The sequence below is a fragment of the Dendropsophus ebraccatus genome, chromosome 8, assembly GCF_027789765.1.
Source record: "Dendropsophus ebraccatus isolate aDenEbr1 chromosome 8, aDenEbr1.pat, whole genome shotgun sequence".
Lineage (NCBI taxonomy): Eukaryota > Metazoa > Chordata > Amphibia > Anura > Hylidae > Dendropsophus > Dendropsophus ebraccatus.
In genome coordinates this window covers 81,237,689-81,265,203 of record NC_091461.1, presented here as the reverse complement: position 1 = coordinate 81,265,203, position 27,515 = coordinate 81,237,689, and the positions used below count along the sequence as shown (strand labels likewise).

The 27,515-nt window shown below is 45.3% G+C and overlaps 1 protein-coding gene across 2 annotated transcripts in view; it reads left to right on the top strand.

Moving 5' to 3' along the window:
- The window catches only part of TMEM132A (transmembrane protein 132A), a 244,442-nt gene that overhangs the window by 202,091 nt on the left and 14,836 nt on the right, over nt 1-27,515 (top strand). For both annotated transcript variants that reach the window (XM_069980764.1, XM_069980763.1), the window contains exons 6-8: nt 5,158-5,344; nt 6,646-6,789; nt 6,911-7,092. In XM_069980764.1, coding sequence (XP_069836865.1) covers nt 5,158-5,344; nt 6,646-6,789; nt 6,911-7,092 — 513 coding nt within the window. The remainder of the gene's footprint in view (nt 1-5,157; nt 5,345-6,645; nt 6,790-6,910; nt 7,093-27,515) is intronic.

The window sequence follows — 27,515 nt, the reverse complement described above, 5'->3', positions numbered from 1 at the left end:
TGAATCACCCCCCTTTTCCCAGGTTTTAAATAAAAGTAAACAAATAAATAAATAAACATGTTTGCTATCGCCGCGTGCGTAATCGCCCGAACTATTAATTAATCACATTCCTGATCTCGTACGGTAAACGGCGTCAGCGCAAAAAAAATCCCAAAGTGCAAAATTGCGCATTTTTGGTCGCATCAAATCCAGAAAAAATGTAATATAAAGCGATCAAAAAGTTGTATATGCGCAATCAAGGTACCGATAGAAAGATCACATCATGGCGCAAAAAATGACACCTCGCACAGCCCCATAGACCAAAGGATAAAAGCGCTATAAGCCTGGGAATGGAGCGATTTTAAGGAACGTATATTGGTTAACAACGGTTTGAATTTTTTACAGGCCATCAGATACAATATAAGTTATACATGTTATATATCGTTTTAATCGTAACGACTTGAGGAACATGCATAACAAGTCAGTTTTACCCCAGGGCGAATGGCGTAAAAACACATTTCCCCCAAATAAAAGAAATGCGGTTTTTTTTTTCAATTTCACCACACTTTGAATTTTTTTCTGGTTTCGCAGTGTACTTTATGCAAAAATTCAGCCTGTAATTGCAAAGTACAATTAGTGACGCAAAAAATAAGGGGTCATGTGGGTTTCTAGGTGGAAAAATGCAAGTGCTATGACCTTTTAAACACAAGGAGGAAAAACCGAAAATGTAAAAACGAAAATGGGCCACGTCCTTAAGGGGTTAAACCCTCCCCAGTGCGATTAACAGGCTGAGTCATCAAGATTCCCAGTGACCCGTTGAGGGAAATGCTCCAGAGCCGGCCCTGAGGACCTAGAAAGGTTCTTAGCACAGTGTGCCATCTGCTTAAACACAGTAATTGTAGCCCAAGCAGTCGTCTGTTTCAAAGTGTTACAGGGTATAATGTGTTGGCATACAGAAGTATAAAATATATATACTACATACCGCTGATTGCTAGTTCTGAGTGCTGGACGACACCTAAATTGACTTTATATCTCTTGTCACCAAGAGGGCACTGGAAACGCACTTGGCACCCAGAAACCGCTCCAGCAAAATCTGCACTGAAAATGCTAATTGGTGCTCCTTACCTTTGGAGCCCCACCATGTGCCCAAACAGTGATTTAAGCCCACATATGGTGTACCGTTCTAACCTGCATTACAAACTTTGGGGTGCTTTTTCTCTTGTCCCTTGTGACGATGAGAAACTTTAAAGGGGTTATCCAGCGCTACAAAAACATGGCCACTTTTGCACCACTCTTTCCTCCATCTCAGGTGTGGTTTGTAATTAAGCCCCATTTACTTTAATGAAACTGAGTTTCGAAACCCCACTCAAACTGGAGACAAGAAAAGTGGCAATGTTTTTGTAGCGCTGGATAACCCCACTTAATCTAAGCGAGCATATTATTGGAAAGTTTGTATTTTCCATTTACAGCCTAAGGCTTTGGTCACACGTAGTATGAGACCGGCCTGATGATCTTTAGCGCCGCTGTGTTCTGATGGGGGTGCATCAGAACTCCCCACCGCACACAATAGGGCGTGCAGTCGGAGCTGCTCGCTCCATTGTGTGAACTGACGGTTTTCTGCGGCCGCAGAAGACTGACATGTCAGTTTCTCGCCGCGCCACTAGGGATCCCTCAGCCTGCAGCACTACATAAGTACCACAGAAATCTTTTTTGCGGAACTTACGTAGTGTAAACATAGCCTAATGGTTAATACTTTCATTGAACATCTGTAGGGTCAAAATGTTCATTATACCCCTAGATTAATTCTTTAAGGTGGGTAGTTTCCAAAATGGGGCCATTTATGGGGGTTTCTAGCATACAAGTCTCTTAAATCTACTTTAGAAATAAACAGGTCCCTAAAAAGAAATCAGGTTTGGAAACTTTCATGACATTTTAATAATTTACTTATACAATTCTAAGCCCACTAAAAAAGGAAAATATCTTTACCAGATGATGCGAGGATAAATGAACCCTTTAAGGACCCGACCCAAAATGACCCAGTGGACCACACCAATTTTAATTTTTGCGCTTTTGTTTTTTCTTCTCCCCTTCTAAGAGCTCTAGCACTTTCATTTTTCTATCTACAGGGCCACGTAAGAGCTTGTTTTTTTCAGGAATAGGTGTTCTTTGTAATGGCATCTTTCATTCTAGCATAACATGTATGACGTATCCCCCAAAATATTATTTATGAAAATATAAATTGGTGAAATTGGAAAATAGAATGCAATATGGTAACTAGAGATGAGCATGCTCGAGTCCATCCGAACCCGATCGGTCTGCATTTGATTAGCGGTGGCTGCTGAAATTGGATAAAGCCCTAAGGCTATGTGGAAAACATGGATATAGTCATTGGCTGGATCCATGTTTTCCAGACAACCTTAGGGCTTTATCCAACTTGAGCAGCCACCGCAAATCAAATGCCGAACGTTCGGGTTCGGATGGACTCGAGCATGCTCGAGTTTTGCTCATCTCTAATGGAAATGTTTGGGGGGTTCCTGTGTCTGCATAATGCAATATACGGTAAAAGTGACATGATACCATTATTCTATAGGTCAGTCTGAACACAACCATATGCAGGTTTACACAGATTTTCTAATGTGTTTTTTTTTTTAAATGAAATTCTTTTGTTTTTGCAATTATTATTTACCTACAGGGCTGTATGGGGTGTCATTGTTTGCGCCATGATCTCTAGTTTTTATTAACATATTTATCATATATATATATATATATATATGTATATATATATATATATTTTATATATATATATATATATATATATATATATATATATATATATATATATATATATATATAATGTATTAAAAAATCGGTAATCCTGGCACTTTTTTTTCCCTCTTTTTTTATTTACGCCGTTCACCATATGGGGTGGCGAATGTTATATTTTAATAGATTGGACAATTACGCACACTACTGTTTATTTAATTATTTTTATATGTTTTATTTATGTTATGGGATAGGGGGCCGATTTTAACTTTTATCGGGGGAGGGGCTTTGAGGTATTTGTAAAAAAAAATATCTTTACTTTTTTTTTTTACACACACTTTAAGTGCCCTTGGGGGTCTTTTACATACAATCATCAGATTGCATACACCGATCATTGTTATGCATAGCATTGATCAGTGTTATAGGTGCTCTGCTGATTGAGCCTGCCTGTGACACACTTAATGAATAGATGGCCGATCGGACCGCACAGAGGAAGGTAAGAGACCTACGGCGGTCCGGCACAGTGATCGGGACCCCCGCAGTCACACTGGGGAGTCCCGATCGATAAGTGACAGGAGCTGCCCCTGTCACTTACGCTTAAACGCTGCAATCGCGCCATTTAAGGGAGATTGCACTGCAGCCTGTCATTAATGGTGAGGGCCCAGCTACTGATTGCAGCCGCCCCCACTCCACTCCGGAGCATGCTTCATAACACAGGACGTACCTGTACGCCCAGGGTCGTCTGGGGACAGGCATCCAAGGCATACAGGTACTTCCTTGGTCGTCTAGGGGTTAAATATATTGCTAATGTGATTTAGTTACTAATTTATGTGGTATGACTTTTTTTTTTTTTTTAAAGCAAAGAATTTCAAACTTAATGAAATTAAGATTTTAATTAATTTAAAATTTAAATGAAATTTTGACACTTTTCACAAAAACACATACAATAGTGACAAGATTTTGCCACTAAAATAAAGTACAATATGTCACAAATAAACAGTCTTAGAATAGCTAACATCTCTTAGAGCATCACAAAGCAATAACCGCATAAAGTGAGATTTTGAAAAATGAGCTCATTGGGCCAAATGGGTCATTAAGGCCCAAACTAGCTGCAGCACAAAGAGGTTTAACGTGCACTGTCCAAGAAATTAATTAAAAATAATGCCAAAGCCAGGTTTTCCATATTTAATTTGCTATAAAAAATAATATATGTTAAATAATTTATTTGTACTGCCAAACCAGACAAAAAAATGGCTGCTCAAACATAATTAAAACAATTATCTGCCTGGATATTAGGGGGTTAAAGGAAGTCTGTTAGCTGTATTTGATGCTAAGAGCTGCAGACAGACAACTGTACCTTTCCTGTAGCTGATGATGGTTGCTAAATTTTGTAGTATTTCCAGTATTTCTATCTCAACTAATTTTGTTAATACATTCATTTAGCAAACTTGACACTATATATCTATACATCTACATTATAGCTATATATACACCAGCCAGACCGCTGCTTTAAACAGACTGGTGGTCTGGCTACCAGCGATCTGACAGAGAACAAGTCCTGGGATTACACTATGGAAGTGTCCTTACCATAGGTCCAAACCTCTCTTAGATGGCTGTAACTTGGGATTTTATACACAGTTAGAATCAATAATCTTAATACAACCTAGTGTTGCATTAAGTTTAGAATACACTGATCTTGTTCTGTTTATTTGGATTACCTTATGTTAAAGAATAGAATGGCCATTTGTAATCCTTTAGCGCACAGTACTCAAACAATGGGATAATGCACAAAGAAATCCTGAAGTAATGATATGAGGTTTCTCTGATGGTTTTTAGTTCAGAGATACTATCCCCTATACTATATTCTGTTGGATCAGAAAGAGCTGTTATACATTCTGTTGGCTCTACAAACTATCTCCATTCAGTAATCAGTAAAAGCCGCCTTCAAACTTTTTGGATGACCTAGAAGAGTCTTGTATGCGGTCATCTGGGTCATCCGTCAGTGAAAGACTTTTAAAGATGTTAAATGGAGACTATGCCATACCTAACACACAAAATGGTGGTTGATATGCTTCAAACTTTAGTCCTAGCATTATAGTGGTCTGCAACCTAGATAACGATCTGTCAACAATGGGATGAAAAAAGCACCCTCCACCACCACCACCCCGATTGACATAGTCAACCATAGTGGGGCTGGTAAATAAGTGAAAGCTAGGAAGTGTGTCAGGCTGTGAAACCTTAGCAGTGTTGCTCCTCCTCCTTGACACATGGCTAAGAAAAGGGGATTTTATAAGTCTGGCAGGTGGTATACATGGTATACAAATCTGTGATTGATTGATTTCTGTGTTACTGTTATAGTTTGTTTATACCATACATTTTTGTTCCCTGTTTCTAATTTACTTGCTCTTTTTTCAGGTTCCCTCCAGTTATTGCTCTTTTGGATTTTCTTGTGAGTAATGTCTCCGTAGGCTCTGCTGTGTCACGAAGAATTACTTTTCAGCTGGAAGTTCCAGGTGGTGGTGCAGCTACAGCAGGTGTTAGAGGCAGTGCTGAAGTGCTGGTATCTGATCATGACCTAAGAGCTATTATTCCACTTGTAAAGGTACAGTAATGTTAGTTATACATGCTACAATGTGTCTCTAAATGGGTTCTCCAGTTAAGACTTGTGGCTCTATTCATTCTCTATGGAGACGCTGAGTCCTGTATTTGTCTCTGTTTAGCGGCTCCATAAAGAATGAATAAAGACACAGGTCACATACCGACCTGCAGCTGTATTTAAAACAAAGGATCTGGAGATCGCTGAGGGGTACTGAGGTCGGATCTATCGCAATCTCGTGCTATTCTCCTTTTCTGTGGATAGGGGACAAGTAAGTTTTAATTGGAGAACCCCTTTTAATGTTTTGTTGAAATTTAACAAAACAAAATTCAAGTCTCTATCGATTACAATATAACACTCGTAATTCGTTTAGTAATGACCAGCAGCTAGCTAGCCACCGGTGCTCGAGATTCCCATTAATTGCACTAGGGGCGAATTACTTTGCCATACTTTACCATAGGCCCCCGGGTTGTTCACCAAGCTTGGGCCCCCCACCCCACTGTAACTATTGCAAATTTTTTGCAAAACATGGCAGAACTGTAGCCAGGAAACAATACACTACTGAAAGTATAAGTCTTTTTGGGTGGCCATGAGCCCCCCAGGAGCTCAGGGCCCCAGGCTACTGCCCGAAACTGACCTATTATAATCCACTACTGAATTGCATGTGCTAACTGCAGTAATTAAACGCAGGCCGCAGCCACAGGCTATTACCACCAAGTCTAAAAGCTACCTCATGCATATTCTAACTACATGGGAAAAAGTGGACAAACCATGTAATTAACTTCTTCAGTCAGTTCGGGCTGTGTTTGCATTATGTGCTTTTGCCATGTTTTCACCATGTTTTCACCATGGTTTTCTGACATCCGGATAAAGGGGTAGATTTATCAAACATGGTGTAAAGTGAAACTGGCTCAGTTGCCCCTAGCAACCAATCAAATTCCAGCTTTCAATTTCCAAAGCGTCCATGAGGAATGAAAAGTGGAATCTGATTGGTTGCTAGGGTCTCTCTCTTTCTCTCTTTTTCTTTCTTTCCTTCCTTCCCTTTCCTTATCTTTTCTTTTCCCCAATGTACTTTTATTTATTTAGTTTTTCCCTCAGATACATTTCCCCAATGTACTTTTATTTATTTAGTTTTTCATCACCCCTGCTCTGGGCAAATACAGAAAAACTCCCCTGTCCGGGCTACGCCTTCTAAGTTTTTACATACTTTTGCCTATGAAGTGTATGTATATGGAGTATGGAGATGTTTAAAATTACTTTTGTAGGTATGAAAACGCTATTATTTAAATTTTTCTTTTCCAACACAGTCTCGTGAGATACTGAATACAGCTCCTCTGACTGGTATTTCTCAGAAAATTCCAGTACGAGTGTTTGCCATGGAGGCTGGTGGTTTTGTGATGGATGTTACGAAGGAGGCTGGATGTGAGACCCCAAATGCACAAATTATACAGGTCTGTCTGTCTTCTTTTCAGACTTTAGTGTGAAACACCTCACACAATTTTGCAAGTATGTTAGTTTTCTTTTTAGCAAACTAACCTTTGTGTTTTTACTTTTTAACATTGTTCCTGGCAGGTGTCGGATGGCTGTGATTTCTTATTTGTTGGGGGAAAGGAGACTCAGGGAGCTGTAGGTGTAAAAGTGGAATTTTGGCTAGAACGCTTACGTTCCTCTCTTTCACTATCTCTGTGGGTACCTCTGCTCCCTCTGAGAGTGGAGGTGTCTGATACAAATTTGCAGCGTTTACCTGGTTCAGGGTAAGTTACCCATAATCTAAGCTTGTTTGTATTAAGTTTCTATTACATGAATTTTACAGTTTGTCTGCTGTACTATCCTGAAGCTGCTGAAAATTCTTACTAATGGTCTCCATGGTCTCTGCTCCTCTGTCCTCCCCCTCCCTTCTGAGACCAAAGTCACATGAACTTGGTTTCTTCTGTTGCTAGGCAAGCTGTAAGGGTGTGTGCACACTACGGAATCCGCGCATATCGCCCTTGTCGGATTCCACAGCCCGTGCGCATTTCCAAACCTGTACATTCTTTGGACGGACCGGGGAATCCATCCAACCATAGCATGGAGTCTATGGCACGGGCAAAAATGCACAAGGGGGCGAGCTGCGTGATCCGCATGGATCCCGTAGTGTGCACATACACTAACACCTCCTCTGTAACTCCGACCACCACTAACATCTTACCAATCAGTGAGCACCTGGCCAAGGGGCGGGCAAACAACAGAACAGTGACAGCGTCCAGACCAGTATAGCTGAAATTAAAGGTTTGTTTTCTTTTCTTTATCTATCTCTCTCTCTAAACTATTTATGTAGATGGATATGTGGCCCAGGGTAAGCTTGTCTGTCACTGTCCAGGATTTATAAATACCTCTGTCTGGCAGTTAGAGTAAGTGCCAGCACACAACATTGATAGTTGTCCAACAGGGAGGGAGTTAACTGTTAAGTGTTTTGTGAGGTAAAATGAATCTCACCTTTGTGTGTGAGGTAGAAATTGTGAATGAAAAAGCCAGATTTATGTGAAAATAGCAGCAAGAGATCACAGCACAGGAGCTGGATTTGCCAAAAGGGTAGAAAATTCAGCCCAATGGGAATCAGATAGATTACAGGATAGGACTGGTGAAACTCTGGTACCTGTAAGTTATCCCCCTTATAAGAAGCAGCCGGACTGTGTGGGTGCTAGAAAGCATTTTATAATTTTTACCACTGATGTTTCTTTCTGTTGGGGTTTACTGTATATATTTGTATGAATCCTGTTAAACTGCAGTAGCCTGCTTAATTTCATGAGGTTATATATAGATATATAGAGATGATACGCTTAAGGGACCTGCCCTAAGGCACCCCCACCCTCCCAATTCCCCCAGAATCTCAAAGAATCACAATACTCTTTGCTGCTATACCATAAGAATGGCTGTGGATAACAGATAGATATTTTGTTTACAGTGTAAGGGTGCCTACACATGTAACAGATCCGCAGCAGATTTCTCACTGCGAATTCCTGCCCTGTACACTCTGTGCAGACAAACTCGCAGCGGGATGAACATTCGCTGTGAGTATGTCAGCAGCCCGCCCCATTAACCCCCCGCCGGCAGAGCGTCCATCCCGCTGCGAGTTTGTCTGCCCATAGAATGTACAGGGCAGGGATCCGCAGCAGATCTTGCTGCGAATTCGCAGTGAGAAATCCGCAGTGGATCCGTTACGTGTGAAGGCACCCTAAAACAGAAGCAGATAGAGCCAGCGATGGGCAGATACTTCAAGATTAGGCAAATACTTGGCAGTTGGCTCTGAGGTACAATGCATGTTGGGTAATGTAGTTTCCTGGCCAGCGCCATCTTGGATATAGACTGGCTTTTAGAAAAACTTGTAGCCCAGGAACTGTGGCAGCTAGAAAGATGGGATGTGGCTCAAATTACTCAAGGGGACTTAGTGAGTAAGACCAGCTAGGTTTGGGAGCATTTCATTTTTTAGCTCTTTAGTGGAATACCCCATTACATCCACAAAAGACAGTGCTGGAAATAATTAGAACAGCCTGTGCCAAACATGAAACTGGTTTACATGACTTGATATCAGTTAGTGCTGTTATGTCAATTAGTGCTTTCAGCCTATTAAAGTGAATATGTCAGATGCAGTTTATGTCCCAAAATACTGACACTTAGCTGTAAGGTCAAGAAGACACGTGGTAGCGTTCTTATATCTCTAGTGCTAGTAAAATGCCTTTATTCTCCAGGGAAAAGAGTCAGAGGTTTCCAAGCTCCTGATATTTCGAGGTCTGTAACCTCTCCTCCCATCCCTTGCTTGGAGCTCAGATTGAAGCTGATTGTCAATTAAGGAGTTTCAGGCATAGGAGGGGTAGTTATGAGGTAACAGTAAGGCTGCATTCCCACGTTCTGTGATCCTGACGGATCACGGACGTGGAATGCATGTACCGGAGTCCCCCCGCGGCCGGACAGCATCTGTAATTAGATGCTGGGAGCGGGGGAGACTGTATTCATAAGCGCTGCGCTGTAATGAATCAGCCGCGCGGTGCTGTTACTACAGTGCGGCGCTTATGAATACAGTCTCCCCCGCTCCCAGCTTCTAATTACAAATGCTGTCCGGGCGCGGGGGACTCCGGTACATGCATTCCACGTCCGTGATCCGTCAGGATCACGGAACGTGGGAATGCAGCCTAAGAGCAGTGAGTTCACTTACTAATTCTGTACACTGTGCGATCTTTTTGTAAAGTGGCCAAAGCCTTTAACATTTCAGTTTTATCATATGGTGAAAAATTACAGCCCCACGGAATTGTTTTTTTTTTTTGCTCCGCAAAAATATATTTTTTCTAGCTTAATGATACATTAAATAGAATGTGCAGTAAAAAGTACAACTTGCCCTCACATGGGTATTCTGTCAGTGGAAAAATTGAAATTTTATGGGTCTTAGATGGTGAGGAATAAAAAGTCAAAAATCTATGAATGTCGGAAGTACTGTACAAAAGTGTAAACTGCATACCGAATGTTGCCGAATGTTGGATAAGGTTAAATCCTTCCCAAACATCTATTTCAAAATCCTCCTGCTGCCATCTTTTAGTTGAAAAATCATCTTTTATTCTTAATCAGCGGTATAAATGTGGCGGGGCCTAGAGTGTTTGTGCCCTAGGCTGGTGCTGTGCCTCTGGTTACATTCTCTGTCCTTTGTGACGCCCCTGATCCTCGCTATAGAGAAAAAGAGGCTGGAATGCATGCGCAGTGAGAGTACATTTCGCCACCCTTGCGCCTCAAAAATGACAGCTCCCGAATGCCTGTGCTGTCTTCGATCGCTATGACACATGTGCAATGAGAAATAGCTGTTGAAAAGCACAGGTCCGGATCAGGGGGCGAAAATACAACCAGAGCTAAGCCCTGCCTCATCGACACTGCCGATGAAGAATAAAAGATGATTTTTCAACTAAAGACGGCACTTCATTTCATCCAGTGATCAGTACCAGTGGTTTCGGGGAGTGGGTCATTAAGTACAGATTTGCGTAAAGGTACACAAAGGCTGTGTTTTTTTTTGTATGTTAACCCTTTTCCTTCCAGAGAATAAATTTTCGTTTGTGTTTTCGTTTTTTCCTCGTGTTCAAAAGGCCTTAGCACTTGCATTTTTTCACCTACGGACCCACATGAGCCCTTATTTTTTGTGCCACTAATTGTACTTTGCAATGACATCCTTAATTTTTGCATAAAAAATGCTGCAAAACCAGAAAAAAATTATATGGGCGGTGACATTGAAAATAAAACGCAATATTTTTTATTTGGGGTGGTTTTGTGTATACGCCATTCGCCCTATGGTAAAACTGACTTGTTATCTATGTTCGTCAAGTTGGTACGATTAAAATGATAGGCAACTTGCATGACTTTTATTTTATTTGGCAGCTTTTAAAAATGTAAAACCTTTAAAAAAATCTAAATGTTTCTTAAAATTGCTTTATTATCATCATTATAACGCTTTTGTTTTTTGTTTTAAAAGTACTGAAACAGATACAGTGAAACATATGCAAAAATGCTGTGTGCACCTAGCCTTATTAAAATGCAATCATGCCGAATATCAGTTTTTTTTCAACTGATCAAAAGGTTTCTCATTAACAAGTTGCCGCACAAAAAAACATCTCATGATGGACAGAACCAGTAAACTGTCATTATTGTTAAATGCAGTAAAATTCTATGGAGGGAACTAAAGCTCAGAGTTCATAGGGAGCCCACAGAACCTTTAGGATTTAGAAACTGTTTGTGCGAAAGAATGGTCCAAAAACACACGAGCAATGCATGCCACTAGTTTTTCCATACAGGAGGTGCCATTAAGCTGTCATCCCTAACAAAGGCTTTTGTTCAAAGTATTACATTTCAGTATTTCAGTAAGCGTGTTCAATACTTTTTCCCTGTGTCATTTCTCATTGTTACATATAAGGGCTCCATTTACACAGAAAGATTATCTGACAGATTATCTGCCAAAGATTTGAAGCCAAAGCCAGAAATGGACTATAGACAGATCAGGTCATAAAGGAAAGCCTTAGATTTCTCCTCTTATGAAATCCATTCCTGGCTTTGGCTTCAAATCTGTGGCAGATAATCTGTCAGATAATCTTTCTGTGTAAATGGACCCTAACTTAAATTATGGACATCTGTGGTTTGATTTCTTTGCCTGTGTGAATTGGATAGATTATTTCTGACATCTGATGAGAATTCCTGTCAATAACATCTTTTGATGCTTATTTCACTACTTTATTCAGTACTCATTTCACTCGCTGTATCAGTATTTGGTTTCAATAAGTAAAAATGTGACACTTTACCTTAACCCCTTAGTGACCGCCGATACGGCTTTCTACGGCGGTCACTAATGGTCCTTATTCTGCTGCCATCAGCTTTTTACGGCGATGGCAGAGAATAAGGCTGCGGGGCCGGGACGGCCCCCACCCCATCCCCCCGGCTACCGGAGGTAGCTGAGGGGTTGGGGCAGTGTGTGGGGTCCGTCCCGGCCCCCCCCCTTACCGACGATCGCCGCTATTAACGTTATAGCGGCGGCCGTCGGTAAAGGAGATTACCGGTGCCGCCGCCTTTCATCTCCCCCCGCCGTGAATCTACGGCGGGGGGAAATGAAATAAGTGTCCCCCAGACCTCAGATCAGCCCCCCCTAGTAGGGCGATCACTAACCCCCCTCCCCCGGCGGCCCTCATTTCCAAGATGGCCGCCGCCATCGCTGTGAACCGACTAATGTCGGTTCACAGCGATGTAAAAGTTAAAATGAATGAAAGCCCCATGCTCTCCGCCACCGGAGGTAGCGGAGAGCATGGGGCAGTCATCGGGGACCCCCTGTTTGGTCCCGGTACAAGCGATCAGCGGTATATACTATATACCGCTGATCGCTTGTGCCATGTGCATCCAGGCACTTTTTATCCCCTGTCACCATGAATGATTGGTGACAGGGGATAAAAAGTGATGTCCCCCCACCCCCCAAGTCGCCCCCCACCCCCCCTGTCACCCCCGTACCCCAGTCACCTCCCCTTCCCCATATACTCACCGGATCCACGGAGCTCCTTCCTCCTCGACGTCCTGGCTGGTTATGAAGTGCGCATGCGCTTCACAACCAGCCAACTCTGAAAATTTAAAGTGACAGAGACCAATTTGGTCTCTGTCACTGAACTATGATTACTGAGATAGAAAATATCACAGTAATCATAGTAATACAGTGAAATGAATATGTAAAGTACAAAAAGTGACAAACATACAAAAAAATAAAACACACACTTTTTATTATAGTAATAATTGCAGTATACTCCCAAATTACCCCTAACCCCTCCCCAGATTGCCCGTAACCACCGCACGTTGCCCGTAACCACCGCACGTTGCCCGTAACCACCGCACGTTGCCCGTAACCACCACAAATTGCCAGTGACCCCCTCCCGATTGCCCGTAACCACCCCAAATTACATGTACCCACCCCAGATTACCTATAAGCACTTCAGTTTATCAGTAACAATCCCAGATTGTCTGTAACCCTTCCAGGTTGCACATAACACCCCAGGTTCCCCGTAATCATGCCAGATTACATGTAACCCCCCCAGATTGCACGTAACCACCGCGCGTTGCCTCTGACCACGCCACGATGCCTCTGACCACCGCACGTCGCCTCTGACCACCGCACGTCGCCTCTGACCACCGCACGTCGCCTCTGACCACCACACGTCGCCTCTGACCACCACACGTCGCCTCTGACCACGCCACGGCGCCTCTGACCACCCCAAATTGCCAATGACCCCCTCCAGATTGCGGTGCCCATGCCAGATTACAGGTATCCACCCCAGATTGCCTATAAGAACTTAAGTTTATCCGTAACCACCCCACATTGCCCGTAACCACCCCACGTTGCCCGTAACCACCCCAGATTGTCAGTAACCACCTCACATTGCCCGTAACCACCCCAGATTGTCTGTAAGCACTGCAGGTTGCCCCGTAACCACCCCACGTTGCCCGTAACCACCCCAGATTGTCTGTAAGCACTGCAGGTTGCCCGTAACCACCACACGTTGCCCGTATCCACCCCAGATTGTCTGTAAGCACTGCAGGTTGCCCGTAACCACCCCACGTTTCCTGTAACCATCCCAGATTGTCTGTAAGCACAGCAGATTGCCTGTAACCAGCCCACGTTGCCTGTAACCAGCCCACGTTGCCTGTAACCAGCCCACGTTGCCTGTAACCAGCCCACGTTGCCTGTAACCAGCCCACGTTGCCGTAACCACAGCAGGTTGCCCGTGACCACCCCTCGTTGCCCGTGACCACCCCTCGTTGCCCGTAACCACCCCACGTTGCCTGTAACCACCCCAGGTTGCCGTAACCACAGCAGGTTGCCCGTGACCACCCCATGTTGTCCGTAACCACCCCAGATTACCTGTAATCACCTCAGGTTGCCCATAACCACCCCTGGTTGCCCGTAACCACCCCACATTACCTGTAATCTCATTTTTTTTATTCTATTTTAGTAACTGCGCTATTCTTATAACTATTACTAGCTGCGGTTTTGCTCCTGTAAATTGGCGCTCCTTCCCTTCTGAGCCCTGCTGTGTGCCCAGACAGTGGTTTATGCCCACATATGGGGTACCGTTGTACTCAGGAGAACCTGCGTTACAGATTTTGGGGTACGGTTTCTCTCCTGTTCCTCGTCAAATTGAGAAATTTCAAACTAAACCAACATATTATTGGAAAAATTCGAGTTTTTCATTTTTACTGGCCAATTTTGAATACTTTCCTCTAATACCTGTGGGGTAAAAATGGTCACCACACCCCAAGATGAATTCTTTGAGGGGTGCACTTTCCAAAATGGGGTGACTTTTGGGGGGAATCTATTCTGCTGACACTACAGGGGCTCTGCAAACGCACCTGGCGCTCAGAAACTTCTTCAGAAAAATCTGCACTGCAAATGCTAATTGGCGCTCCTTCCCTTCTGAGCCTGGCTGTGTGCCCATGCAGTGGTTTATGCCCACATATGGGGTACCGTTCTACTCAGGAGAACCTGCTTTACATATATTGGGGTGACATTTCTCCCCTGTTCCTCGAGAAATTGAGAAATTTCAAACTAAAGGAACATATTATTGGAAAAAATTGAGTTTTTCATTTTTACTGTCTACTTTTGAATACTTTCCTCAAATACCTGTGGGGTCAAAATGCTCACCACACCCCAAAATAAATTCTTTGAGGGGTGCACTTTCTAAAATGGGGTGACTTATTGGGAGATTTTACTCTGCGGACACTACAGGGACTCTGCAAACGCACCTGGCGCTCGGAAACTTCTTCAGCAAAATCTGCATTGAAAAAGCTAATTGGCGCTCCTTTCCTTCTGAGCCCTCCTGTGTGCCCATGCAGTGGTTTATGCCCACATATGAGGTACCTTTTCACTTAGGAGAACCTGCGTTACAAATTTTGGGGTACTTTTTTCCTCTTGTTCCTCATAAAATTGAGAAATTTCAAACTAAAAGAACATAATATTGGAAAAATTTGAGTTTTTCATTTTTACTGTCTACTTTTGAATACTTTCCTCTAATACCTGTGGGGTCAAAATGGTCACCACACACCAAGATGAATACTTTGAGGGGTGCACTTTCCAAAATGGAGTGACTTATGGCGAGATTTTACTCCGCTGGCACTACAGGGGCACTGCAAACGGACCTGGCGCTCGGAAACTGCAGTGGTTTATGCCCACATATGGGGTACCATTGTACTCCGGAGAACCTGCGTTACAAATTTTGGGGTACTTTTTTCCTCTTGTTCCTCATAAAATTGAGAAATTTCAAACTAAAAGAACATAATATTGGAAAAATTTGAGTTTTACATTTTTACTGTCTTCTTTTGAATACTTTCCTGTAATACCTGTGGGGTCAAAATGGTCACCACACACCAAGATGAATTCTTTGAGGGGTGTACTTTCCAAATTGGGGTGACTTATGGGGGTTTTTCTCTCTGCTGACACTACAGGGGCACTGCAAACGCACCTGGCGCTCAGAAACTTCTTCAGCAAAATTTGCATTGGAAAAGCTAATTGGCGCTCCTTTCCTTCTGAGCCCTGCTGTGTGCCCATACAGTGGTTTACGCCCACATATGGGGTACCGTTGTACTCAAGAGAACCTGCATTACAAATTTTGGGGTGCTTTTTGTCTCATATTCCTTTTGAAAATGAGAAACTTTAACCCCTTCCCCCAATATGACGTCCAGGGACGTCATGAAAAGCAGTGGCAGAATGCATCATGACGTCCCTGGACGTCATGCTTTCCCTGCCTCCCCCCTCTGTCCCTGGGTGAGATCGGGCAGCAGGAGGAGGCTGTGTCACACAGCATCCTCCTGCTGCCACTGCCCGGAGGGGAGCCGCGCTCCGCCCCGGGCAGTTAACCCCATAAACGCCGCGGTCAATGCGACCGCAGCGTCTATGGGGAGATTCAGTGTCCCCCGCCGATCGGGCGGCGGGGGGAGGCTGCAGAACGCTGCCTCCCCCCACCGCCACTAACAGTGTGTCCCCCGGCCCCCTCCCCTTGTCCTCCGATACCGGCGGATCGCCGCTACTACCGTTTTAGCGGCGATCCGCCGGGACCGGGCATTACCGGCGCCGCCGATGGCTTTTATCTCCCCCCACCGTGAATCCACGGTGGGGGGAGATGAAAAATGTCCCCTCAGACCCCAGATCAGCCCCCCGATCACCCTACCCGGGCGGCCATCAGATCCAAGATGGCCGCCCCCATCCCTGCGAACAAACGATGTTTGTTCGCAGGGATGGAAATGGATTAGTGATCAAAGCCCCATGCTCTCCGCCACCGGAGGTAGCGGAGAGCATGGGGCAGTGATCGGGGACCCCCCCGTGTGATCCCGGAGCAGGCGATCGGCGGTATATACTATATACTGCCGATCGCCTGTTCCCAGTGCTGATCAGCACTTTTTATCCCCTGTCACCATAAATCATTGGTGACGGGATAAAAAGTGTCACCGTGCCCCCCCCCCCCAAGTCGCCCCCCACCCCCCCCAGTCACCCCCCCTTCCCCACATACGTTACCTGATCCACGGAGCTCCGTCCTCCTCGACGTCCAGGTGGATTCTGAAGTGCGCATGCGCTCCAGAAGCAGTTAGCTCTGAAAATTTAAAGTGACAGAGACCAATTTGGTCTCTGTCACTGAACTATGATTACTGTGATAGAAAATATCACAGTAATCATAGTAATACAGTGAAAATTAATGTATAAAGTACAAAAAGTGACAAACATACAAAAAAATAAAACACACACTTTTTATTATAGTAATAATTGCAGTTTACTCCCAGATTACCCCTAGCCCCCCCAAATTACCCGTAACCACCGCAGGTTGCCCATATCCGCCCCAGATTGCCCGTATCCACCCCAGATTGCCCGTAATCACCGCACGTTGCCTATAACCACCGCACGTTGCCCATAACCACCGCACGTTGCCCATAACCACCGCACGTTGCCCATAACCACCGCACGTTGCCCATAACCACCGCACATTGCCCATAACCACCGCACGTTGCCCATAACCACCGCACGTTGCCCATAACCACCGCACATTGCCCATAACCACCGCACATTGCCCATAACCACTGCACGTTGCCACTAACCACCGCACGTTGCCCATAACCACCGCACGCTGCCCATAACCACCACACGTTGCCACTAACCACCGCACGTTGCCCATAACCACCGCACGTTGCCCATAACCACCGCACGTTGCCCATAACCACCGCACGTTGCCTATAACCACCGCACGTTGCCCATAACCACCGCACGTTGCCCATAACCACCGCACGTTGCCCATAACCACCGCACGTTGCCTATAACCACCGCACGTTGCCCATAACCACCGCACGTTGCCATTAACCACCGCACGTTGCCAATAACCACCGCACGTTGCCCATAACCACCGCACGTTGCCCATAACCACCGCACGCTGCCCATAACCACCGCACGCTGCCCATAACCACCGCACGTTGCCCATAACCACCGCACGTTGCCACTAACCACCGCACGTTGCCACTAACCACCGCACGTTGCCACTAACCACCGCACGTTGCCACTAACCACCGCACGTTGCCCATAACCACCGCACGTTGCCCATAACCACCGCACGTTGCCCATAACCACCGCACGTTGCCCATAACCACCGCACGTTGCCCATAACCACCGCACGTTGCCCATAACCACCGCACGTTGCCCATAACCACCGCACGTTGCCCATAACCACCGCACGTTGCCCATAACCACCGCACGTTGCCCATAACCACCGCACGTTGCCCGTAACCACCGCACGTTGCCCGTAACCACCGCACGTTGCCCGTAACCACCGCACGTTGCCCGTAACCACCGCACGTTGCCTGTAACCACCCCAAATTGCCAGTGAGCCCCTCCAGATGGTCCGTAACCAGCCCCGATTGCCCGTAACCCCCCAGATTGCACGTGACCACCGCACGTTGCCTCTAACCACTGCACGTTGCCTCTAACTCACACACGTTGCCAGTGACCCCCTCCAGATTGCCGTAACCACCCAAAATTACATGTACCCACCCCTGATTACCTATAAGCACTTCCGTTTATCCGTAACCACCCCAGATTGTCTGTAACCACCCCATGTTGCCCGTAACCACCGCAGATTGTCTGTAACCCCCCCAGGTTGCCCCTAATCACATGTAATTCCCCCCAGATTGCCTCTGACCACCGCACGTTGCCTCTGACCACCGCACGTTGCCTCTGACCACCGCACATTGCCCCCGACCACCGCACGTTGCCCCCGAACACCACACGTTGCCTCCGACCACCACACGTTGCCTCCGACCACCGCACGTTGCCTCCGACCACCGCACGTTGCCCCCGACCACCACACGTTACAGGTTCCCATCCCAGATTACCTATAAGCACTTCAGTTTATCCGTAACCACCCCACTTTGCCCGTTACCACCCCACGTTGCCCGTTACCACCCCTCGTTGCCCGTAACCACCGCAGGTTGCCCGTAACCACCGCAGGTTGCCCATAACCACCCCAGATTATCCGTAACCACCCCACATTACCTGTAATCTCATTTTTTTATTGTATTTTAGTAACTGCGCTATTCTAATAACCATTACTAGCTGCGGTTTTGCTCCAGCAAATTGGCGCTCCCTTCCTTCTGAGCCCCGCTGTGTGCCCATACAGTGGTTTATGCCCACATATGGGGTACTGTTGTACTCAGGAGAACCTGCGTTACAGATTTTGGGGTACATTTTTTCTCCCATTCCTCGTGAAATATAGAAATTTTAAACTAAACGAACATATATTGGAAAAATTCGAGTTTTTCATTTTTACTGTCTTATTTTGAATACTTTCCTCTAATACCTGTGGGGTCAAACCGCTCACTGCACCCCAAGATGAATTCTTTGAACGGTGTACTTTCCTAAATGGGGTGACTTTTGGGGGGGTTCTCTTCTGCTGACACTACAGGGGCACTGCAAACGCACCTGGCGCTCAGAAACTTCTTCAGCAAAATCTGGCGCTCCTTCCCTTCTGAGCCCCGCTGTGTGCCCATACAGTGGTTTATGCCCACATATGGGGTACCGTTCTACTCAGGGGAACCTGCGTTACAGATTTGGGCATGCAGCTTCTCTCCTGTTCCTCGTGAAATTGAGAAATTTCAAACTAAACAAACATATTATTGGAAAAATTCAAGTTTTTCAATTTTACTGTCTTATTTTGAATACTTTCCTCTAATACCTGTGGGGTCAAAATGGTCACCACACCCCAAGATGAATTCTTTGAGGGGTGAACTTTCCAAAATGGGGTGACTTTTGGGGGGGTTCTCTTCTGCGGACACTACAGGGGCTCTGCAAACGCACCTGGCGCTCAGAAACTTCTTCAGCAAAATCTGAACTGAAAATGCTAATTGGCGCTCCTTCCCTTCTCAGCCCCGCTGTGTGTTCATACAGTGGTTTATGCCCCCATATGGGGTACCGTTGTACTCAGGAGAACCTGCGTTACAAATTTTGGGGTGCGGATTCTCTCATGTTCCTTGTGAAATTGAGAAATTTTAAACTAAACGAACATATTATTGGAAAAATTCGAGTTTTTCATTTTTACTGTCTAATTTTAAATACTTTGCTCTAATACCTGTGGGGTCAAAATGGTCACCACACCCCAAGATGAATTCTTTGAGGGGTGTACTTTCCAAAATGGGGTGACTTTTGGGGGGGTTCTCTTCTACGGACACTACAGGGGCGCTGCAAACGCACCTGGCGCTCAGAAACTTCTTCAGCAAAATCTGCACTGAAAATGCTAATTGGCGCTCCTTCCCTTCTGAGCCCGGCTGTGTGCCCATACAGTGGTTTACGCCCATATATGGGGTACCGTTGTACTCAAGAGAACCTGTGTTACAAATTGTGGGGTGCAGATTCTCTCATGTTCCTTTTGGAAAGGAGAAACTTTAATCTAAACATATATATTATTGGAAAATTAAAATTTTCGATTTCTTTAAGGCCTAATTGTGAATACTTTCCTCCAGCCCCTGTAGGGTTAAAATGCTCATTATACCCCTAGATTAATTCTTTAAGGTGTCTAGTTTCCAAAATGGGGTCACTTATGGGGGTTTCCAGTATACTAGCCTCCTAAATCAACTTAAAAAAAGAACTGGTCCCTAAAAAAAAAATCAGTTTTGGAAACTTTCACAAAATGTGATAATTTGCTAATAAATTTCTAAGCCCCATAACAGCCTAAAAAAGTAAAATATGTTTCCCAAATTATGTAAGAATAAAGAGGACATATTGGTAATGTGATTTAGTAACTAATTTATGTGCTATGACTTCCTTTTTTAGAAGCAGAGAATTTCAGAAGTTCATAAAATGCAAAATTTTCAAATTTTTCATGATATTTTGATGTTTTTCACAAAAAACACACAAAGTAGTGACCAAATTTTGCCACTAATATAAAGTGCCATATGTGACAAAAAAACAATCTCAGAATCGCTAGCATACGTTAAAGCATCACTGAGCTATAAGCGCATAAAGTGAGACAGGTCAGATTTTGAAAAATGAGCCTGGTCATTAAGGCCAAAACAGGCTGCGGAGGCAAGGGGTTAATCTAAACGTATATATTATTGGAAAATTAAAATTTTACATTTTTTTTACTGCCTAATTGTGAATACTTTCCTCCAGCCCCTGTAGGGTTAAAATGCTCATTATACCCCTAGATTAATTCTTTAAGGTGTGTAGTTTACAAAATGGGGTCACTTATGGGGGTTTTCAGGATACCAGACTTCTAAATCCATTTAAAAAAAGAACTGGTCCCTAAAAAAATCAGTTTCACGAAAATGTGATAATTTGCTGATACATTTCTAAGCCCCATAACACCCTAAGGTTACAAACCCACTTGCCGGATCTGCAGCAAGTCTCCTTGCTGCATTTTTGCAGGGAGACTCGCTGCAGATCCCGGCCCTATACTTTCAATAGCAGAGAAACTCGTACATCCCTGCTGCGATTTTGTCTGCAGCCCGCCCCATTAACCCCCCGGCCGCCGGACATTATACATTACCCGGTCCCCGGTCCTGCTTGCTTCGGGGCTCCCGGTGTCTTCACGGCACTGATTGGCCAGGCGGAACGTGCCGGGAGCCGCTGAAGCAAGTAGGAGCCGGGATCAGGTAATGTATATCGCCCCCGGCCGCACGATCGCCCCCAGCCCCGCAGCCCCCGGCCGCACGATCGCCCCCAGCCCCCGGCCGCACTATCGCCCCCAGCCCCGCAGCCCCCGGCCCCACGATCGCCTGCAGCCCTGCAGCCCCCGACCGCACGATCGCCCGCTGGGGGCGATCGTGCGGCCGGGGGCTGGGGGCGATTGTGCAGCCGGGGGCTGCGGGGCTGGGGGCGATCGTGCGGCCGGGGGCTGGGGGCGATCGTGCGGCCGGGGGCTGGGGTCGATGGGGGCTGCAGGGGGGCGGGCAGGATATACATTACCTGATCCCGGCTCCTGCTTGCTTCAGCGGCTCCCGTCACATTCCGCCCGGCCAATCAGTGCGCGTCCCCCCCGCAGCGCACTGATTGGCCGGGCGGGCCGTGAAGACACCGGGAGCCCCGAAGCAAGCAGGAACGGGGACCCGGAAATGTATAATGTCCGGCGGCCGGGGGGTTAATGGGGCGGGCTGCAGACAAAATCGCAGCAGGGATGTACAGCAGTTTCTCTGCTATTGAAAGTATAGGGCCGGGATCTGCAGCGAGTCTCCCTGCAAAAACGCAGCAAGGAGACTCGCTGCAGATCCAGCAAGTGGGTTTGTAACCTAAAAAAGTAAAATATGTTTACCAAATTATGCCAGAATAAAGAAGACATATTGGTAATGTGACTTAGTAACTAATTTATGTGCTACGACTTTCTTTTTTTAGCAGCAGAGAATTTCAAAGTTCATAAAATGCTAATTTTTTAAATTTTTCATGATATTTTGATGTTTTTCACAAAAAACACACAAAATAGTGACCAAATTTTGCCACTAACATAAAGTGCCATATGTCACGAAAAAACAGTCTCAGAATCGCTAGCATACGTTAAAGCATCACTGAGCTATAAGAGCATAAAGTGAGACAGGTCAGATTTTGAAAAATTAGCCTGGTCATTAAGGCCCAAACTAGCTGCAGCACGAAGGGGTTAAAGTGTCACTGTCGTTAAAATTGCCTGTACTATTGATTTCTGCAATAAAAATTTTAAGAAGCTTTGTAATTGGATTTATTAGCCGAAAAAATGAATTTTTATCATGAAAAAGCAGTTTGAAGCTCTCTCCCTGTCTTTATGGTTTTTCTATGGAGAGAGAAAGTAAAGGCAGCAAAACAGGACAACAAAGAGTTTATTTACATTCACATCACAGGCTTTTACCTCTGACAGTCACCACTGACCTCTCTGACCTCTGAATAGCACTGTGAATAGGTCCCCTGCTGAGCAATCCTTTGTTCTCTGCTCTCAGCTGCCCGCTAATCTCGCTCCTTCCCCCTCCCCCCTCCCCTCTTCATAGACCAGACAGATCCGACTGATGAAAAAAAAGTCGAGATTTCCTGATTCTGAGCAGTGGATGACAGAGAGGAGAGGAGAGGCTTTTTACATGCAGATAATGGCATATTTGTCTAATAAACCCAATTACAAAGTTTCTTAAAATCGCCTGGACTATTGATTTCTGCAAAAAAATTAACGACAGTGACTCTTTAAAAGAGAAGACCCACCAAACTGAAAATCGGCAGGCAGGGGCTGGTGAGAAAATGATAAACATGTAAACTCATCCGTGTCTCCTTTGTGCCTCTCCCGAGTCCCTTTCACCGCCGCTGGATGTCATCTGCAGCTAAAAAAAAACGGTATGTCTCATTAGCTGTAACTTCTCTGCTAGCTGCAACTTTACGCCCTGTCTGAGCGATTGGCCACTCAGTCAGTCAGGGACTGGGATGAGGTCCCGTCCCAGTCACTGATTGGCTGAGCGGGCAATAATTCAGCCGGGCACGTGACATTGCAGTTAGCAGAGCTTCAGGACACCGGTGACTGGGAATGGGGCCCCAGAGCAGTGCTACAAGGCACAAGCACAGGTAAGTTAAAGTGCTTTATTTTTTCCCTCCACTCCCCTGCCTGCCTGTGTTTTGTCCCTTGTGTGGGACTTCTCCTTTAAATATGTTGAATGTTAACTTTTTTTTTTTAGTTACAGTGTTAACCCCTTCCCCCAATATGACGTACAGGGACGTCATGAAAAGCAGTGCCAGAACGCATCATGACAACCCTGGACGTCATGCATTCCCTGCCTCCCCCCTCTTTCTCTAGTTGAGATCGGGCAGTGGGAGGAGGCTGTGTCACACAGCCTCCTCCCGCTGCCACTGCCCAGAGAGGAGCCGCGCTCCCCCTGAGCAGTTAACCCCATAGACGCCGCGGTCGGCGCGACCGAAGCATCTATGGGGAGATATGCTTACCTCAGCCGATCGGGTGCCTGGGAGGAGGCTGCGGCACATGCTGCTACGCTCCCCCCAGGCTCCCCTTCTCTGTGGCCGCCCCCTCTCCGTGCTCCCCCGTGTGGCCGCCCCCTCCTCGTGCTCCCCCATCTTGAGCTGCCCCCCCTGCCGATCGGGTGCTTGGGAGGAAGCTGCGGCGCACGCTGTTGCGCTCCCCCAGGCTGCCCGTCTCTGCTGCTGAGCCCGCCGAGCCCCCCGTGTGGCCGCCACCTCCCCGTGCTCCCCCTTCTCCCTCTGCACTTTCTCTCCCCCTCCCGGATCCGGTCGGGCAATCGCGCGACTCCGGGAGGGTAACCATAGCAACCCAGACGCTTCCCAGTGCGTCTGGGCTGCTATGATTTCTAATGATCAAGCCCCTGCACTGAGGCAGGGACCTGATCATTTGAATGATCTGTCAGTGTAACTCTGACAGATCATCTATATCATAAAAATCAAAGTCTGTCTGTCTGTCTGTCTGTCCTTCTGTCCTTCTGTCTGTCTGTCTGTCTGTCCTCTATAGACTTCCAAACGCCTGAACCGTTTGACCCCAAATTTGGCACACAGATACATTGGGTGACCGGGAAGGTTATTGCGAAGGTCCCGTCCCCGCCAGATGTACAGGAGGGGAGGGGGAGGGGAAAGAGAGGCGCCCCATAGAGATGAATTGGAAAATCTCCTCACTGCAAACACAGGTGATATAATTAGCTGCAGCAGACACGGCAGTTGGAGCCTTAGCAACCAATAGGATTACTGCTTTCATTTTCACAGGGAGCAATGGTTGCTAGGGAAGCTGCCTCACAACATCCACAGTAATAACTGGTAGACCCCCTACTCCATCTATACAGTACATGTATATACAGGACCCCCTACTCCATCTATACAGTACATGTATATACAGGACCTCCTACTCCATCTATACAGTACATGTATATACAGGGCCCCCTACTCCATCTATACAGTACATGTATATACAGGACCTCCTACTCCATCTATACAGTACATGTATATACAGGGCCCCCTACTCCATCTATACAGTACATGTATATACAGGACCCCCTACTCCATCTATACAGTACATGTATATACAGGGCCCCCTACTCCATCTATACAGTACATGTATATACAGGGCCCCCTACTCCATCTATACAGTACATGTATAAACAGGACCCCCTACTCCATCTATACAGTACATGTATATACAGGACCCCCTACTCCATCTATACAGTACATGTATATACAGGACCCCCTACTCCATCCATACAGTACATGTATATACAGGAGCCCCTACTCCATCTATACAGTACATGTATATACAGGAGCCCCTACTCCATCTATACAGTACATATATATACAGAACCCCCTACTCCATCTATACAGTACATGTATATACAGGACCCCCTACTCCATCTATACAGTACATGTATATACAGGAGCCCCTACTCCATCTATACAGTACATGTATATACAGGAGCCCCTACTCCATCTATACAGTACATGTATATACAGGACCCCCTACTCCATCTATACAGTACATGTATATACAGGACCCCCTACTCCATCTATACAGTACATGTATATACAGGACCCCCTACGCCAACTATACAGTACATGTATATACAGGGCCCCCTACTCCATGTATACAGTACATGTATATACAGAAACCCCTACTCCATCTATACAGTACATATATATACAGAACCCCCTACTCCATCTATACTGTACATGTATACAGGACCCCCTACTCCATCTATACAGTACATGTATATACAGGGCACTACAGGACAGGTATACCAAACTGTGACTGGGTAACACCGCCACACCAGACCTGACCAATACCGCCATACTGTGACTGGATAACACTGCCATACCAGACCTGACCAATACCGCCACACTGTGACTGGGTAACACCTCCATACCAGACCTGACCAATACCGCCACACTGTGACTGGATAACACTGCCATACCAGACCTGACCAATACCGCCACACTGTGACTGGATAACACTGCCATACCAGACCTGACCAATACAACCATACTGTGACTGGATAACACTGCCATACCAGACCTGACCAATACCGCCATACTGTGCTGGATAACACTGTCATAACACACCTGACCAATATTGCCACACTGTGACTGGATAACACTGCCATACCAGACCTGACCAATACCGCCATACTGTGACTGGGTAACACTGCCACACCAGACCTGACCAATACCGCCATACTGTGCTGGATAACACTGTCATCTCAGACCTGACCAGTACCGCCATACTGTGACTGGGTAACACTGCCACACCAGACCTGACCAATACCGCCATATTCTCACTGGATAACACTGTCATACCACACCTGACCAATACCGCCAAACTGTGACTGGATAACACTGCCATACCACACCTGACCAATACCGCCATACTGTGACTGGATAACACCACTATACCAGACCTGACCAATAGCGCCATATTGTGACTGGAGAACACCGCCACACCAGACCTGACCAATACCGCCGTACTGTGACTGGATAACACCGCCATACCAGACCTGACCAATACCGACACACTTTACTGAATAACACTGCCATACCAGACCTGACCAATACCGCCATACTGTGACTGGATAACACAGCCACACCAGACCTGACCAATACCGCCATACTGTGACTGGATAACACCGCCATACCAGTCATGACCAATACCGCCATACTGTGACTGGATAACACCGCCATACCAGTCATGACCAATACCGACACACTGTGACTGAATAACACTGCCATACCAGACCTGACCAATACCGCCATACTGTGACTGGAAAACACCGCTATACCAGACCAATACCGCCATACCCCCCTCGAAAAGACACCAGATTTTCTGGCAAGTCTGAACAGGAGGGTACTGCCCCTCTGCAAGGTGCTACCCTACACACCAGACCATGGGTGCCTAATGGTAAATACGACCCTGCAGGTATACAGGACACTGACACTTTATACCCGGGCAGCGCCGGGTACATTTTCTAGTTCAATATATAATGCATTACAGCACTGATCATGTGCTGTAATCCATTATAGATGTGAAAAAGTGAAAGTAAAAAAAAAACACTAAACACATACATACATACATACATACATAAAGAAATAATTAATTACAATAAAGAAATGAAATAAATACATCATAAATAAATAATTAAAATAAATATGTATATATATGTATATGTATATATGTATATATATACACATTCCTCATCCCTCTTTATAAATGATCCCTTATAAATGAGATACACATATTTGGTATCGCCGCGTCCGTAATGACCCCGTCTATTAACCCGTTACATTAATTATTCCACCCGTTTATTGCCATTAAAAAAATAATTAAAAAACTAACAAAAATGACAACTTTTTGTTAATCCCGCACCCTAAAAAATAAAGGAAAAACCTATAAAAAAGTCACATGTACCCAAAAGGTGTAGCACTAAATATGTTAGCTTATGCCGCAAAAAAAAGGCCCTCACATAACTCCATTGGTTAAAAAATTAAAATATTACCACTCTTACAATATGCAAGACATAAACAGTTTTTATAGTATAAATGCCATAAACTATAACAAAAGCTATATAACATGGATATCACTGTAATTGTACCGACCTGACGAATAACGATAACATGTCATATGTGACGTATAGTGAACGAAGTACAAAAAAATGTTGAAAAACTGCTGCTCAATGGAGATTTTTATTCATACCACCTCATAAAAACTTATTAAAAAATTATCAGGGTGTCACATGTCCCCCCCGAATGGTATCGATGGAAACGTCAACTTGTCTTACACAAAGATTATGGCACCCCAAGGCCTCCGTGACATGGTATAATGGGTATAAAAAAAACCTGAAATTAAAAAAGGCCCCAAAATTCACCAGGTCTCTGTCATGTCTGAGGCCTGTGGTTGAGTCTGGTGATGCACTGCGGACACATATGGGGGATTTCTAGAAACATTGGTATAAGGGGAATAAATAGAGAGTGGTATTTCTCAGTTAGTATTTGCTGGGTTAGAGGAAAAAAATGGATTAAAATGGAATATCTGCCAAAAAAATTAAAATGTTAAAATTCCCCTCCAACTTGCTTACATTTCTGTGAAAAATCTAAAGGGTTAAAAAACTTATAAAATGTCACTTTGAATACTTTGAGGGGTGCAATTTTTACAGTGGAGAGATT